The sequence below is a fragment of the Scleropages formosus genome, chromosome 22, assembly GCF_900964775.1.
Source record: "Scleropages formosus chromosome 22, fSclFor1.1, whole genome shotgun sequence".
Classification (NCBI taxonomy): Eukaryota; Metazoa; Chordata; class Actinopteri; order Osteoglossiformes; family Osteoglossidae; genus Scleropages; species Scleropages formosus.
In genome coordinates this window covers 4,599,244-4,615,341 of record NC_041827.1, presented here as the reverse complement: position 1 = coordinate 4,615,341, position 16,098 = coordinate 4,599,244, and the positions used below count along the sequence as shown (strand labels likewise).

Below are 16,098 nucleotides of genomic sequence, written 5' to 3'. Positions count from 1 at the left end.
AAGTACTACAGTTGGTCTGCAGTAAAAGGGACTTCTTTACTTTAGCAGATTGTGAAGGATGGACTGTTGACAACAGCCAGCGAAATCCTCAGAAGTGAGATGAGAGCAAAGAGGTGCTGCTAATTGTTTGAAACCAGTAATGTTGCGGTTACAGCTGCTGCCTTTGGACACAAGAGTTCAAATCCAACCTCTAGGTGTTGTACCCTTGAGCAAGGTACTTAACTCTTGTAACCCTTACCAAAATATATTTAGCAGTTTACACACATTCACAGTGAGATCTGTTTTTACTACTACGTAGAGACAAACCGTTTGACAACCGCCTATGCGCTGGAGTGTAAATCTATATAATGTATAAAAAGTAAGTGTTCATTGTACATCTAAACTGAAATTGGGATGGAAAGGGGATGCTGAAACACCACATAACTGTACAGTTTTTATTACAAATATAAATTCACTGAACAATACAGGACAATTTTATAGCAAACTTCCGAAAACGTTTAAAAATCCAGGTGAGGTTAGTATAGAAGCCTCACAGAACGCATTAATGTACTTGAAAAGGCAATTGTTTGTTCATTAAGACTTTCAGAGATATTCAACATGCAACCTCAAGTACAAATTCTCAACAAAAATTTACTTCAGCAGTTCGGGTTTTTAAATATTACATAATGCACTTCTGTTTAGACTGTACATTGACTGCCAAAACAGGAAAAAATTACATGCATGTTAACAGCGTATTGTTACGATGGAAATGACCTGTATTTATGTTTACTAAAGAAAATGGGATTTGACAGATTTTGAGCCAAGTCTTAATTAGGTAATTTAGACGTAATTTATGCAATACATTTAAATAGTGGTTCAGAATTAAGCGCTCCTGTTTTTACTTGCAGTTGCTGCCAAACAGATGTTATAGCAAATCTCTACAGTAAACATATGGTTAATGATACTGCAACAAAAGAATTCTTGTACCACTTTTCCTCCTCCCAATTTGAGGGGAAAAAAAAAAAAAAAAGTAGGTGTGTGGCACAAAGGGTCCTTGTACTGTATCAGCCCAATTCTTGTATTGACATTCTCAAAGTCAAGTGAAAAATTAATGTCATAACCAAGATGAATAGTGCGTAACCATGGTGATTAACATATTAGGGTTGCAAGAGGCAGGTTCGACTTCTTCAGATCCCAATCAGGTCCTCAGACTCCTTCCCATTTGTGGGAGAAAGGAAATCGGAATGAGTTGCTTATCTTGAGCAGACATCATCATTGCACTGCAAGAGATATAGAGAAATAAAGATGTTAAATTAATTCCACCCATTTCACCAACCACTGCTTCGAACCCCAATCCCAGGAAGTGGTTTACTTCCTCTGACAGCCTCATGGATACAAAACTTTGTATCCAATAAGTGTACATTAACATCCATAAATTAATACCCTGATTACACTATGCAATAATGTTGGAATGAACACTGGCAATCTCAAGGAGGTGGGAGAGCTGGTAGCATAGTGGCTAGAGCTGCTGCCTTCGGACCCAAAGGTTCTAGGTTTGAATCCCAGCTATAGTACCCTGAGCAAAGTAATTACCCTAAATTGCTCCAGTAAAATTACCCAACTGTATAAATGGGTAAATAACTGTAAGTAACAACCTTGTAAGTTTCTTTGGAGAAAACTAAATGTAAAAATGAACACCACTCTTCAACAGTACATGGTGTTGCTATTTCTAGAGGTAAAATGAGATTTGGTTGATGGCTTTCAAATGAAAAGCGTACGTATCATTAAAAGACAAGATCTAATATTATTTGAAGTGTAAAAGAAAGATTACAATTCTCTGTGGTCCCCCAAAAACCCCCACCTGCACCTTCCTGTCCAATCCGCACACAGGATGGGAAAACACATCAGTGCGACTCTACATGTGGAAAGCACTGGAGAGCAGCAGGGCAGAGGCACTACGACTGCACGTTGACTGCTTTGTGCTCTTGGAGTTACATCGGCCTCCCGTTTCCTCCCAATGCCAAAGAGCAAGTCGTTTGAGCACAACAGAGGTAAAGGAAGCGACGTGAATTAAACAGTTTGTGCCCAACGGGGGGCCCAATTGCTGTAGGTGAAATGGAGGCACGTAGCCTTCCTGTTTCTTACTACATCCTGTTCTAAATGCTATGCAATCAGAGCCTTTCTGAGAATTGCACCGGGTCTGGTATTGTTCTTTCCTATGTGGGGGAGTGTGGGAATACACTGTAGGACGCTAATTAGACCAGAGAACACAATTTCATTTTCATACACATTCCCAAACATACTTAGGGGCCTAGTGAACAGATGTTACAGGAAACACGGCAACTTTGCCGCACAACTAATATCAGAGGTGGGAAGCCTGGCCGCTTAGGCAAAACCATTACCTGCATCACCTAAGCTTTCAACAGTGTAAAACTTGTGCAAACCATGTAATGTTGCAGAGTGATTACAAACATAATTCCCTCCCTTTGTAGAAGCAAGTAAGGCTGACATGTGGTTGAACTGTGTCACCAGTGGAAACTCTGCTGGCACTGCTAGCAGACAGAGAAACGTAGCAACACACGTGAACAAAGTAAAGTGACATCAGGCTGACCCTCATGCACTGCAATGTGAAGATGGGGGAAATTCTGAATAGCGTTGTACGTTGCCCTCCTTTGTCAGTGCTCTATGGCCTCTACGTTCAGGTGGGTTACTTCTTCCTTCCTGTGGCGGAGGACAGAATAATATCCTATAACCCTTAACCCAGGGTGTGGAGTGTGTAAAGAACAAGCCTACGGTGTGCGACGCAGATCCCCCCCCAGATAGGGTCCACTGAGTGACACTTTGTTTACTGGCAAACAAAGCCCAGACCTGCCTGCCCCATTGGTAGGGAGGGGGAACGGTGGCCCGGGGCCAAAGGGTAACTATTGTGCTTCCGTTTCAATTGACCAAGCTGTCATATGAATGTCTAGACACATCTTTCAATCACACACGCACTACTTTTAGCTCTCGATTGTTCTTTTAGTGAGACAGCAGCTTCCTGTCACTGCCTAAATGTCTCACCATGGCATGGAGGTCTCCACACGGAGCTTTCCAAAATCCCTCCCCACACTGTTTTCAGAAGTACGGGGGGGGGGGGGGGGGATTTCAATAATTTGCTACTTAAAAAACTCCATCTGCACAAACAAAGTAGTTCAGACATGGATGGCTTGAAAGTGTGTGGTCAGTGTCACCAAAGCCCTTCTCTAGCCCAGGCATCTGGAGGACCAGAGTCATCAGATCATTTCTAGGCCATGCAAACCACATATTACAGCACGACACAGGAAACGTCCGCTTTATCTGCACATTTTCCTCTAGTTTATTTGTCTTGGTTGAGGATTTTGGAAAAACCGTGATGCCACTGGCCATGAGACTGGGTGAAGAGGGGAGGGCAAGTGCACAATAGGGTGGGGGAGCCACCATTTGTTTTCTTTTCTGGCGTATTTTTGGACATTGCAAAAAACACCTTGTGCACAACCCAGTCAAAGTAAAACAAGACATAAACCCTGATGACGCAACTAGCAAGTCTGAGGAAAAAGCAGACAGCAGAAACCCCGAGATGCGTGTGCTACCAAATTCCGGAGAGTGTCGCTGGGAAGATAATGCTGGGTTCCTGCTTCTGACTAAAATAGGATTATCCTCATTCTTAATCGATATGTAATTAAAGAAACATAACAGCACACACACTCCTTCATGGTCTCTGGAAAGCCTTTTGTGCACCAATTACATTTATTCTCTTCTCCGGCACTTTTCTCCTCAGTGATTTCCAATGAACACCATGGAGTATTTAGATGACATCTTTTCATCCAAGGAGACTTACAAGACAAGATATACCATAGTACACTACCTACACATCAGCACAATGTGACACACTGTCACACACATACTAAAGGCAGTTTAAAAGTTAGGAATTCATTTAGAATTTATTCATTTAACACTTTTCTCCAGAGTGACATACAGCTACTTACAATTATGTACCCATTTACACAACTGGGTAATTATACTGGAGCAATTTAGGGTAAGAACCTTGCTTAAGGGCACTGAAGCAACAAGTGGGATTCAAACCTGCAACCTCTGGGTCCAAAGGTAGAAGTTCTAACCACTGCACTACCAGCTAGCCCCATCTAAAACAGCTCTTAGGATGGTGGGAGGAAACTGGAACACCTGAAGGAAACTGACACCAACATGACAATGACATGCAGCCTCCACACAGACTGAACTGGGAATTGAACCCACATCCTCTTGCACCATCCAAATGCTGTGAGAACGATGCTATTCGTGGTGCCACCGTGTCATCTGACAACTATTAAGACAATTCAAAGAAAACACAAACGACTGACCCAGTGGTACAGTAGCTGCATATGCCAGTGTGTCTCCTAATCAACACACCACACAAACAGCTGCTCTGCTCTTGAATGTTATGTTAAACAACTCAAGGTACTTTGGGATTGTCTGTGGCTGTACAATAGGTTACATTTACTTTAACAAAACACTGCCATACAACCTACCTTTGCTCATGTATTTTCATATAATATTGCAATAGCCTGTTTTAGATAGAAGTTATAGCACGTAAAGACACTAAGGCAAAGAACAACATCTAAAAGCTGCAACCATCTGTATTCATCTCTAATAAAGTTACCCCTCTACAACGTAAATATGTGAGTAAATCTCTCTGGATTTCAGTGCCTTTTGTGATGAGCCACAGCTAAAAGGGATGACATACGACACCGAAGTCAGTGCCTATCAGGACAGGCATGGTTAATCTAATGTTAATTTTTCATGGTTAATCTAATGTTAATTTTTCCAGCTAGTGAGCAGCCTGTATTTAAGCAGCTAGGTAAGGTTGACGGGTGACTTGCCTTTGACAGTGTCGCAAAACTGAACATTTGTCACTGGTGCTATACAGCAAGTTAGTGACTTTGGTGCTTAAACTGACACCGGTAAAGACATGTGTTATTTAAACTACATTCAATGTATGACCCCTATGTAGAAGAGATGATCTGGTTATAAAAAGGTCAAAGCTACAGGTAAAAATCTCTGGAGCTTTATGAACAATAAATAATAGCCACCAGTTAACCTGAAACATGGGTCTTACGGAGTAAAACAGGTGATAGCTAGTAGTGTAGTTGTTAGAACTGCTCTCTTTAGAGCCAAAGGTCACAAGCTTGATTCCCACCTCTATCTGCAGTACCCTTGAGCATGGAAATAACCCTAAATTGCTCCAGTAAAATTATGCAGCTATATAAATGGGTAAATAATTGTAAGTAGCTAAACACTAGAAGTTACTTTGGACAAGAGCATCAGCTAAATGAATGAATGTATGATGTAAAAGAGCACAGAGGAAGCTCAAATGAGCAAGGGGAGAACATGCATACTCCATATACACTAAGCTGAATTTGAACCCACATCCTGTCAGAGCCAAGGAGATGTGAGGCACCAGCAGTACCTGCTACACCACTGTGCAGTCACTGCTCTTCCCATTTTACATACTGTATACATATATACATTTTACAGGAGCAACTGAATTACACAGTAGACGACAAATATTCAGTCCCACACGCCCATCTTTAATACTTCCCTCCTCTCTGAAAAGACTTTAGTGTGGCACACCATGGAGAGAAAAGGCACACACACTTTTCACTCACACACTCACGGCCACGACTTGGGGCTGAACATTGTGACTGAGTGCATCAGGAGGTTATTCACGTCACGGCAGAAGGTCGGCCACGGAAGTGTTGGAGTAAAGACCGAAATAAATTACTAAATCTTCCTGCTTGTTAACAATACACCAGCCCATAAAGGACATGGTGCTACCCCTGTGAGCCTGAGGAATAGGAAAAGGAAGGTTTGTTTTTTCCGGGCTGTCTCAGCATGCCTCCATTATTTCCCCCTTTAGTGGCACGCCTCGAGATTTATTATGCCCCAACGTAATGAGAAAGAGAAGAACCCCTTCATCTCCCAGGACAATTGCTCTCATCCCTCTGTGCCCTCCCAGCACAACTGCCTCCCCAGTTATAGCCTTGATTCTCTGACTCGCACCTGAGTGCCAGGTGTTTACCACAGCTGCGACAGCTAACAGGTGAGGACGGTGTTCCACATTTGATTGCTCATGACAACATAGCTGGGGGCCAACATCTTTGAAACTACCTGCAAGGGAGTCTGTACATGCTCAAAACTGCAAGCAACAAAGATGGGCATGCGGCATGGCTCGTCTCCAAAAACAGAAAGGACTACAGCTGGGTTCAAGCAATCAATGGCATTTTCATGAAAAATGCATGTTCTGTGTCAGCAAAAGCAAAAGTACACATGTAGTGAATTTGTGGGAAGCTGGGTCTTCAGAGAAGCCCTTCCACTGACAACACAGAGGGTCAACTGGTACAGCCACCACAGAGATGTTGCCAGAAATCAATACCACTCTCCCCCTCTCTGTGCAGTGTGTGGTCACACATTTTACACTGTCAAAACAAGAGGAACAGCAAAAGCATTTGGGTAGACTGTTTTACATTTATTTATTGTACCTACCTGATGCCTTTCCCCAAAGCGACTTACATTAATCTACTTACAATTACATACCCATTTATACAGCTGCATAATTTTTCTGGAGCAATTTAGAATAGAATAATTACCTTGCTCAAGGGTACTACAGCTGGAGGTGAAACTTACCAGTTAGTTTTATGAGCGATCCCAGTTGCCTAAAGTTTCCAAGCATTAAGACCTAAACACAAACCCAACTTCCAACTTTGTCTTAATCATACTCACTATCATTCTCCTATTTGAGGAATTTCTGCGCAGTTCTGTAGAGTCATACTAGTTATACTTAGTCGCAAGTCACAGTATGTGGAAGCTGATTCTAAAGGCCACTACTGAGTTCTGACTTGGGTCCAAAATCACAATCTGAAAAGGAAAATATTAGACTACAAATATTGCCTGCAGAGACTGAACAAGAACTACTGAAAGGGCAGCAATATTTGTTTTCCAATGTTGTTCTCCTGTCTTCATGTCTGGGGAAAAATAATCTGTTTCTGCCAATTCCCTTCCCATCCCTTGAACCCTCCCTTTCTCACACAATGTTTTTTTTCCCTCCAGGCATTCATCAAATCATTCACTGGCAGCAGCCACTCTGAAAACACTCACTCCTGACCCTTCACTTGTCTCTCTCTCCTATTTGCCACCACTGGGGTCTCTCGCCTTAGCCTGCAGTCCAGTTCTCACCTGAGGTTTCTCTCCTGCTTGCACATTGGCAGTGATGCCCAGAGCTCTAACAATGTCCTCCAGAGGCACATAGTCTCCAGGAGAATCCTGGACAAAGTGAAGCAGCACCTTCTCTCCACCTGCCAAGAAATATAGTAAGAAAAAGACAAGAACTGATCACCTTATAGAAACTGAGGCATACCAACTTTTACATTTATCCATAACAATGGAGAAAACACACAGGGAAAAGCAAACAGCTAGTATGAACACACAGTTTGTCTCTTCTACATAAATATTTCAATCTTCCATTATTATTGTTTTTGTGAAGCTGAGCTCCACATTCAGCCAATAAAAATCATCAATACTGCACTGCCCCCTGGTGGTCATATTGTGCAGTGAGCAATGAAAAGAAAGCTTAATATCAATTAACATATTTATTCCTTTTGCTCACACTTTTCTCCAAAGCAATTTACAATTATTTACCCATTCATACAGCTGGGTAATTTTACTGGAGCAACTGAGGTTAAGTACTTCGCTCAGGGGTATTGCAACTAGAAGTGGGATTCAAAACCACAACTGTTAGGTCCAAGGGCAGCAGATCTAGCCACTACCCAAAGGAGCCATTTTCAAACAAGGTCAGGAAACTTGTGATTGTTCAAATAAACACAAGTCATGTGGTGTTGTCCTTCCTAACTGCACAAATCTCAGAATTTTAAAACAAATCACCTATCAAAATGTCCACAAACACTGCAATGAACTTGTGCCAATCTACCTACCAATGTGATCATCTTTCTATTTCCAGGTTTGACCAATGGTTTCTAATTCAGTTCTTCTGCTATTATACCACAGCTTACACTTTTGCAACTTGTCCACTATATTGCTTACATAAAGTCTGTGTAAAAATGTTCACATACCACATATATGTAAGACAAATGTAGAACTTGTATTTGTCAATTATATTTAGACGTTTAGATAAATTATGATTACATTATCATTTTACAATCTGTTGAAGTGCAACAAGTCATCTCATGAACTATTCTTCTGCTTTTGTAAAAGTAGGATTTGTTGTATTTGTTTACTACATTACTCATAATTGTAATGATTGTGCATATTGCAGATCACTGGAGATGTGCAAAGTTCCTTCCTGCTTCAAACGCTCCATCATCCCCATTCTGAAGAAACCCAAAATCACAGGACTTAATGACTACAGACCTGTCACCTTAACATCTGTGGTCATGAAGTCACTTGAAAGACTGGTGTTGGCCTACCTGAAGGACATCACTGGACCCTTGCTGGACCCCCTGCAGTTTGCTTACCGAGCAAAGAGGTCTGGGGATGATGCAGTCAACATGTGACTGCACTACATCCTGCAACATCTGGACAAACCAGGGACTTATGCAAGAATCCTGTTTGTGGACTTCAGCTCAGCCTTCAACACCATCATCCCACACCTCCTCCTGTCCAAATTAACCCAACTTTCTGTGCCCACCTCCATCTGTTGATGGATCATCAACTTTTTTGACAGACAGGCAGCAGATAGCGAGGCTGGGAAAATTCTCATCCAATACTCGCACAATCAGTACTGGCACCCCCCAGGGATGTGTGCTCCCCCCACTGCTCTTCTCCCTGTATACTAACGACTGTACCGCAAAAGACCCCTCTGTCAAGCTCCTGAAGTACGCAGATGACATCACACTCATTGGTCTCATCCGGGATGGTGGTGAGCCTGCTTACAGACAGGAGGTCCAAGAGCTGGCTGTCTGGTGCAGTCATAACAACCTGGAGCTGAACATGTGGACTTTAGGAGAAACACCTCAGCATTATCCCCACTCACCATCATGAACAGCACTGTGGCAACAGTGGAGTCATTCAGGTTCCTGGGCACCACCATCTCACAGGACCTGAAGTGGGAGCCTCACATAGACTCTATTGTGAAGAAGGCCCAGCAGAGGTTGTACTTCCTTCGCCAGCTGAGGAAGTTCAACCTGCCACAGGAGCTACTGATGCAATTCTACTCCGCAGTCATCCAGTCTGTCCTCTGCACCTCTATAACTGTCTGGTTCGGCTCAGCTATGAAATCAGACATCAGAAGACTACAGCAGATAGTTCGGACTGCTGAAGAATCATCGGCACATCCCCCCCAGCTCTCAGAGAACTGCACTCGTCCAGAGTCAGTAAAAGGGCTAGCAAAAGCATTCTAGACCCCTCACATCCAGGCCACTTCCTCTTCGAACCTTTGCCATCTGGTCGGCGCTACAGAGCACCGAGCACCAGGACAGCCAGGCACAAGAAAAGTTTCTTTCCTCAGGCCATCTACCTCATGAACAGCTAAATCCTCCCTAGAGAGTAAACCAGTGCAATACACAACACTATTTATAACTACTTATCACATATTTCTTACTCACACTCCCTTGCATTTGTATCTAGTGACTATTTTTGTATATTGGGTACTTTATATATTTTTTTTTTAACCCTTATTCACATACTCTATCTTCCCTTCTGTCTTGTCACTGTCATCTGTCTGTGCTGTGGAAGTTCCTGTCACCAAGACAAATTCCTTGTATGTGTGAACATACTTGGCAATAAAGTCCGTTCTGATTCTGATATTTAAGGAAAAAACAAGATGGATCCAGGAACCAAAAATGTAGATGATAAATAGAGGAATTAAAATGCTGTTTCTGTGTAACACAGAGTCAAAGCTTTATTCTTTTTTTTTTTTTTTGGACACTTGCACAACTTACTTGAGTGGTGTTTAGAAACATAACAGTGGTTAGTCAGGTATTTACTGTATCTAAGAACTGGTTAGCTGTTAAATACATTAACTCTTATAACAACTCTATTAAGTATTTTTATCCAGATGCAGATCCAAAAGAGGCTGTGCAAGTCCATCGTCTCAAAGCTAACAACATGATTACCTTTTGCCACTATAAGCATCCCTCCACTCTGCAAGAGGTCTCCACTGAAGTTGCCCTGGATGCCCTGAGCATTGGCCTGTTGAGCAAAAACACAAACACACATCAACACTCTTGTCAGTTGTCTGTAAGTGTAATTTCACTGGAACTGATTACAAAAGCCAAGGGCAACTATTTTTGTGTTGGTTGAGATCCAAGACATTTACAAAATACTTCATGGAAATAATTCAAACATTTCAAAACAGACCACTTTCTTTCTTGGAAGATCTTTTTGTCCAATTGAAAGCAAACAAAACTCTAAACATGGAAAAAGTGCAGAAAGACTTCTTTACTAGTGAACTCAACTGACCTCATGCACAGAGAGTTAATGAGTTAGGCAGTGTGTTAGTGAGGTACACAAAGCAATAGAGAACTCTGACCAAATAGGAGGACAGTTTGAGGGTTAATGTAGACTTCTAACAAGGTGCCACAACCACTGCTGAACTCCCATCTGAATGAGTGAAGTGCACACTGGAAGGTTACCTTAGTGACAACCTCTCGTACTTTCTTCCCTATTGCAGCAGGAATCAAGCTCAGAGCTGAGTACCTGTTATGCAAGAGAGCCAAAAATTCAGCACAACCATTTAAAACCCCAAAAATATGTTTACAGATTTTAATACAGTTTACAATATCTAAGCAAATGTTATACATTAGGCAACAGAATATTTTGCCCATGTGTGTTCAGAAACAACAGGAAAAGTTGTTACCTTTTGAAGCCCAGGTCCTTATAGCACTTTTTTGTCTCATCAATGTAAAGATCTTGGGGACAGAATTTTAGGGGGGGGGGAAAGAAAAACTTTCACTGCATCACACACATGTTCCTGGCATTTCCTTTCAACATTGCAAGCCACAGCCACAATGAAGAAAGAAATAATACTATGACCCAGTCAGAGACGAGACAGAGCAATGTTTCAGACAAGACTACCCTGTGGACAGCTGGTGGTCCACAATGTTCTAAAAACATAGCAATGAAAAAAACACTTTAACGTCGCTTACACAACACTAGTATTTCGTTATTTTCCTTTAGATTTTTTTTTTTTTTTTTTAAATTCTAGAAAACACAGGAATTCAATAAGCTGCAGTAGCATTGCCAAAGACGCTTCGTGTGAAGACAAGCGTTCTCACATTCAGGAGGTATTGGACAAACACTTCGTCATAGGATACTTCGTAGACATCCAAAAATGCTGCACTGCTCACCCCCTTTGAAGAACCCTCCATCCACAAACTCCTTGAGGCCCACTTCCTCTGGGCCAATGCCAATCAGTGCCACGCCGTTGTCCCTCAAGCTCTCCTCCAGCTTGCTGACCTCAGCCGCAGTCCAACGGCACACCTGGCAGCCAAACCTGCGGAGAAAGAACAGAACCACCGCCTGGTTGCTCCATAGCGTCTGCAGCTGAACGCTCTGATGGTAGCAGGTGGAGCAGGGGGCGGGGGTTGGTTGGTTGTCAGACTAGCACCTGAGGCTTGTACCACAACAACCTGTGTCATGGTCATGCAAGCTAAGAGCAAAGCACCATTGCCACATTTCTATCCCTTAGCATAGTGGGCTTTGAAAGGGCCCCATAAATACCTTTAAACAAAAATATAACACCTACACAAGTCGATACTTCAGCTGGAGGTCGCAGTAACTAGCCTGTGTAAAATATTCCAGTACAAACCTCTATTTTCAAGCCTTTTTCTACCCTACACTTATTTTCCAGACACAGATTAACCTTAATCTTGGACTAAAAGGATTTCTAATGGAAAATTCTGAAACTCAGAACATCTGATTAAAATTTAATCCAAACAATGCAGCAATGTGTACCAATGAACTACATGGACTTGTAACTTGAAGGCTGTTGGTTCAAACCCAATTTTGTGCTATTGCCATGCTACCACTGGTCAAAGAAATGACACCTGTAAGACGCCTGTCTGTACAGATTGTTCAAATATCAAACTGCACTTAAACAACAAATTACTTTTTCCTCCCAGTGCTCTGGTTTCTTTCCACAGTCTGATGACAGGCGTTTCATGTGAACTGGTGACTCTGAGCAGCGTGACTGTCCGTGTGAAAGAGCATTACGCTACACTGTTACATAAAAGGGCAAACGACTTAGCGCAGTGTATGTAGCAGTACAAGTCATCGTGGATGAAGGTGTGCACTAAACACTAGTCACTCACTGCCCTCTTTCTAGCATTAGTGACAGAAAAAGGATAGCTAACCATAGGTGAGCGACCACCCGAAAGGTACGGGAGAAGCGCTCTATCATTTTATGTCAGTGGCAAACTGGGAAAAAAAACAGAACTTCACATCACATCATCTGAACCCGCTTGTCCCACGCGGGGAGCTGGAGCCTAACCCGGCAACACAGGGCGTAGGGATGGAGGGGACACACCCAGTATAGGACGCCAGTCTGTCACAGGGCACACGGACTCGAACCCCAGACCCACTGGAGAGCAGGACCCGGTCAAACCCGCTACATTCCCTCAAAAACAGAACTTTTAAGGTATAAATTACTCACATAACTTCCACTTTTAATTTTTTCCATCTTTCTCCCGTTAATTTCAGTTTCAGGTCAAGCTACTTAAACTGAACATTGTGAAGTTGGACTGCTGTTGTATATCATAGAACACACACACACACACACACACACACACAACTGATGTTTTTGATGAATAATGCAATTGCCTCTTGTTTAAAAAATAAAAAAAAAGCACTGCAATTTACTTTGGAGAAGCTGGTAGCATAGTGGTTAAAGCTGCTGCCTTGCCCTTGGGACCCAAAGCTTGCAGGTTTGAATCCCACCTCCACCTGTGTAATACCCAAAGACACCGTACCTAAATTGCTCCAGTAGCCAACGGTACAAATGGATAAATGATTAATACCTACAATTAATTACGACGCTAAGCCTTAGAGGAAAATATCAGCTTTAATGCCATGGTAAGTGTAAATACTTACGTTTATAAACGAAGGAAGAAAGAAAAGAAATACACACTGTCTGTGACTATTCACTGTCCGGGCTCCTGCGCAGTTCTACGTCGCCGGTGTGTAACGGAAAGAGACCCGCCTTTTTACCACATTTACACTACGTTACCCTACTGTACTCACGAGTTGAGCAAACTAAGCTCACTTCGGTGCTTGCTTCTGACTTGACTTTTTTTGTTTTCCTCCAACTTCCACGTCCATAACTGAGGCAGTACTGTCAGTCGGCAGGTGTGAGGGAACCGACCGGTTCGCTGCGGCACGCACGCGGTCAGCTACTCAAGCACCTGCCGCGCGCTGACACTCACTCTCGATTCGTCTCGAGCCAGTCGCTGTGGCTGAGGAGGAGCGGCAGCACGTGACGTGCTGAGGGAGAATTACGTTACATTTTATTAAAACGACAAACTATCTGTTTGTCCTTAATCGTTAACGTATTTTCAAAAGGTTGCACTTGACTTGACACGTCATGTGTGAACTTCAGAAACGTACATTAAAAACTGTAAGAAATTAGCTAGCGCTTAGCCGAACTCACGAGCCAACACAATCGCCGAGGCTGGACGGTGACGTAATGGACGGACTCAGGTGAACATCCGGTCAGCGGATGCATTTAATTCCGCTGTTTGAATAAGTAAATCCAAGCCCGGTTTATTTAAACCGCGGCATTCACATCTCCCGAACGGCACAGAAGCAACATAAACACACACGAATTGGCATACCTCTCCCGAAGTAGCTCTCTTCAGTACGTTAAGACCAACTGTGGCCAAATCTACAGAAGCCATTTTACGTTACTTCTCAGTCAATTGTCCTGCACCGTTTAATTACGAGCAGCAGCAACATCAGCGAACGAAACTACACCACTCTCTGTCGGCGGTATCAGGACTGACAAGCTAAGAACCACGTCCACTAATATTGAGATGTCCAATGAGAATTTGAAGATTGAAAAATCCCACCAATCAAAAGGAGCAAAGGCGGTTCGTCATTCAAGGGGCGGGGTTAATTGCATAAACTCACAACTTGCATAAATTTCAGAGTGGGTGCGGCTGACTGTCAAAAGATTGTCATGTGCGTCGTGACCTTTGTATTTCAAAGTTTATGACATTGTATTTTCAGATCCATTTTATACATAATATGGACAATGTAAGAAAAAAGATTGCATTTACATATAAATGTAGTTAGCTAATTGACAGTGCATTACTTAACAGGTGCTTTTGAGAATTTCAGAGCTCAGACAGAATAAATGTATATTTTCAAACACTATATATCTACATTTCCTCATGACCCCTGTTGTAAAACACATCAGTTATACAACAGTGTTGGCAATAAGCATACCCCAAGGAAATACTTTTCAATCACTCACTGAATCACTAATGCACAACTCACTCTTTTCACCTACCTCACCAGCTAAGAGCCTGCGAGACTCGAGCTTCACTCGAGTCTGTCCTTCTGTGGTGAACACATGAAAGCCATAACCAGGTCCTGCATATATATTCTGAATACTGTCTGCAAGATCCGTCCTGATTTCACAACAAACTCTAGGCAACTTCTGGTCCAGATCATGGCGATATCCTGCCTGGACTACTGTGATTCCTTTCTCTCTGGTCTTTCAGCCTTTGCCAACCCCAATACCTAAAATGCCGGATCACTCGCTTAACTGCAACCAGACTGCTCGCTCTTCCACCTCTGTCCGTTGGTGGTCCCACACATAAGGTCCAAAATCAAAACTGCGGAGGTTTTTGGTTCTGGCTCCAACGTGATGGAATAACCTCCCTCTCTCACTCAAAATTGCTGAATCTCTCTCAGCATTCAAGAAGGGTCTCCAAACACATCTCTTCCAGGCTCATTTCTCCTCTGGTCTCATATGTTCACAATATACCTGTACTATGTTGTTATTTTAAAAAAATCTCTTTATGTAACTACTCTTGATGTATGCTGGTTTATTATGGTGTATGAGACAAGTTGATTGTACTCAAGAATCATGTGTCTGCATCTAGATCTCTTCTGTTGGTGTAATGCACTGTTGTATTGTTTTCTGGGATGTCTGTCACTTTGGAGAAAAGCTTTTGCAAAATGAACAACCGTAGGCTACATGGCAATGTAAGTTTAAGCGCTAAAGCAAGTTGGTAGGGTGGTGGTCTGGAGTCCATTTTGAAAGCAGTGGCCGCCAGGCTAGTCACGGTACACCCTGGATGGGATGCCTCTCCATAGCAGTTCTACACAACAATTTCTAATTCACATATTTGTGCAGCATGTGGAGTTTAAAATGTTTAATTGTGAAATAGGCCAATATTTTAGGTACTGTAGGAAATTTACTATGGAGCAATATATTATTCTACCCGCGACCCTTTTAGGACAAGTGGGACAGGAGATGGATGGATGGATATTATTCTACAAAGAACACTAACTGAGCTTCAGTCAAGGTCACCTTGCACACTTTCACACACACACATTGTCTGAAACCGCTTGTCCCGAGCGGGTCGCAGCGAGCCGGAGCCTAACCCAGCAACACAGGGGGCAAGGGACACACCCAGGACAGGACGCCAGTCCCTGGCAGGGCACCCCCAGCGGGACTCGAACCCCAGACCCACCGGAGAATACGACCCAGAAAAACCCGCTGCGCCCCCCTCTGGCACACTTTAAATCATCACAATTAATTAGCTCGTATTACCAGAACTTGGCTCTGATCACTGCCACCGGGCTGCACACACTGATCGGTGCCCATAACACACAATCGCTCCTTCGAACAGCTCGCAGGAGCGCGAGCTGGAAAGACGGTTGCCATGGTTACCGAAAGGCTGGCCGTCAGAATGGACACGGGGAGCGCGCGCCGCTAAGGCTAGCTGTGCACGCGACAGCAGACGAAAAGGACGGATTCTGCAGGTCTGTCCGCGAGCGCGGGCACGAGGACGGAGCGGCAGCGGCGGCGACGCGCGGGCGGGGGGAGGGGGGGGGGGTGCCCGTGTGTGTGTGTATAGGCCGACG

At 43.2% G+C, this 16,098-nt stretch overlaps 1 protein-coding gene across 2 annotated transcripts; it reads right to left on the bottom strand.

Moving 5' to 3' along the window:
- Positions 1-485: 485 nt before the first annotated feature.
- On the bottom strand, positions 486-15,848 carry prxl2b (peroxiredoxin like 2B). 2 transcript variants are annotated; one of them, XM_018725316.2, is made up of 7 exons: positions 15,785-15,848; positions 11,355-11,559; positions 10,865-10,916; positions 10,641-10,704; positions 10,122-10,197; positions 7,228-7,346; positions 486-1,259 (listed from the first exon to the last, which is right to left on the bottom strand). In XM_018725316.2, the coding sequence occupies exons 1-7, from the start codon at positions 15,836-15,838 to the stop codon at positions 1,233-1,235; spliced, it is 597 nt and encodes a 198-aa protein (XP_018580832.1). In that variant the 5' UTR covers positions 15,839-15,848; the 3' UTR covers positions 486-1,232. The 2 variants fall into 2 exon arrangements, with proteins under 2 accessions (XP_018580832.1, XP_018580831.1); XM_018725315.2 differs by lacking the exon at positions 15,785-15,848 and adding an exon at positions 13,836-14,005.
- Positions 15,849-16,098: the final 250 nt, after the last annotated feature.

Bases quoted from the DNA above. Each gene is read 5' to 3' on its own strand.
- prxl2b (XM_018725315.2), bottom strand. From the start codon at position 13,898: ATGGCTTCTGTAGATTTGGCCACAGTTGGTCTTAACGTACTGAAGAGA. The intron at 11,560-13,835 runs GTATGCCAATTC...TGCTACCATCAG, and splicing joins AGAGAGCTACTTCGGGAGAG to AGCGTTCAGCTGCAGACGCT. The intron at 10,705-10,864 runs GTAACAACTTTT...CTTGCATAACAG, and splicing joins AAGGACCTGGGCTTCAAAAG to GTACTCAGCTCTGAGCTTGA.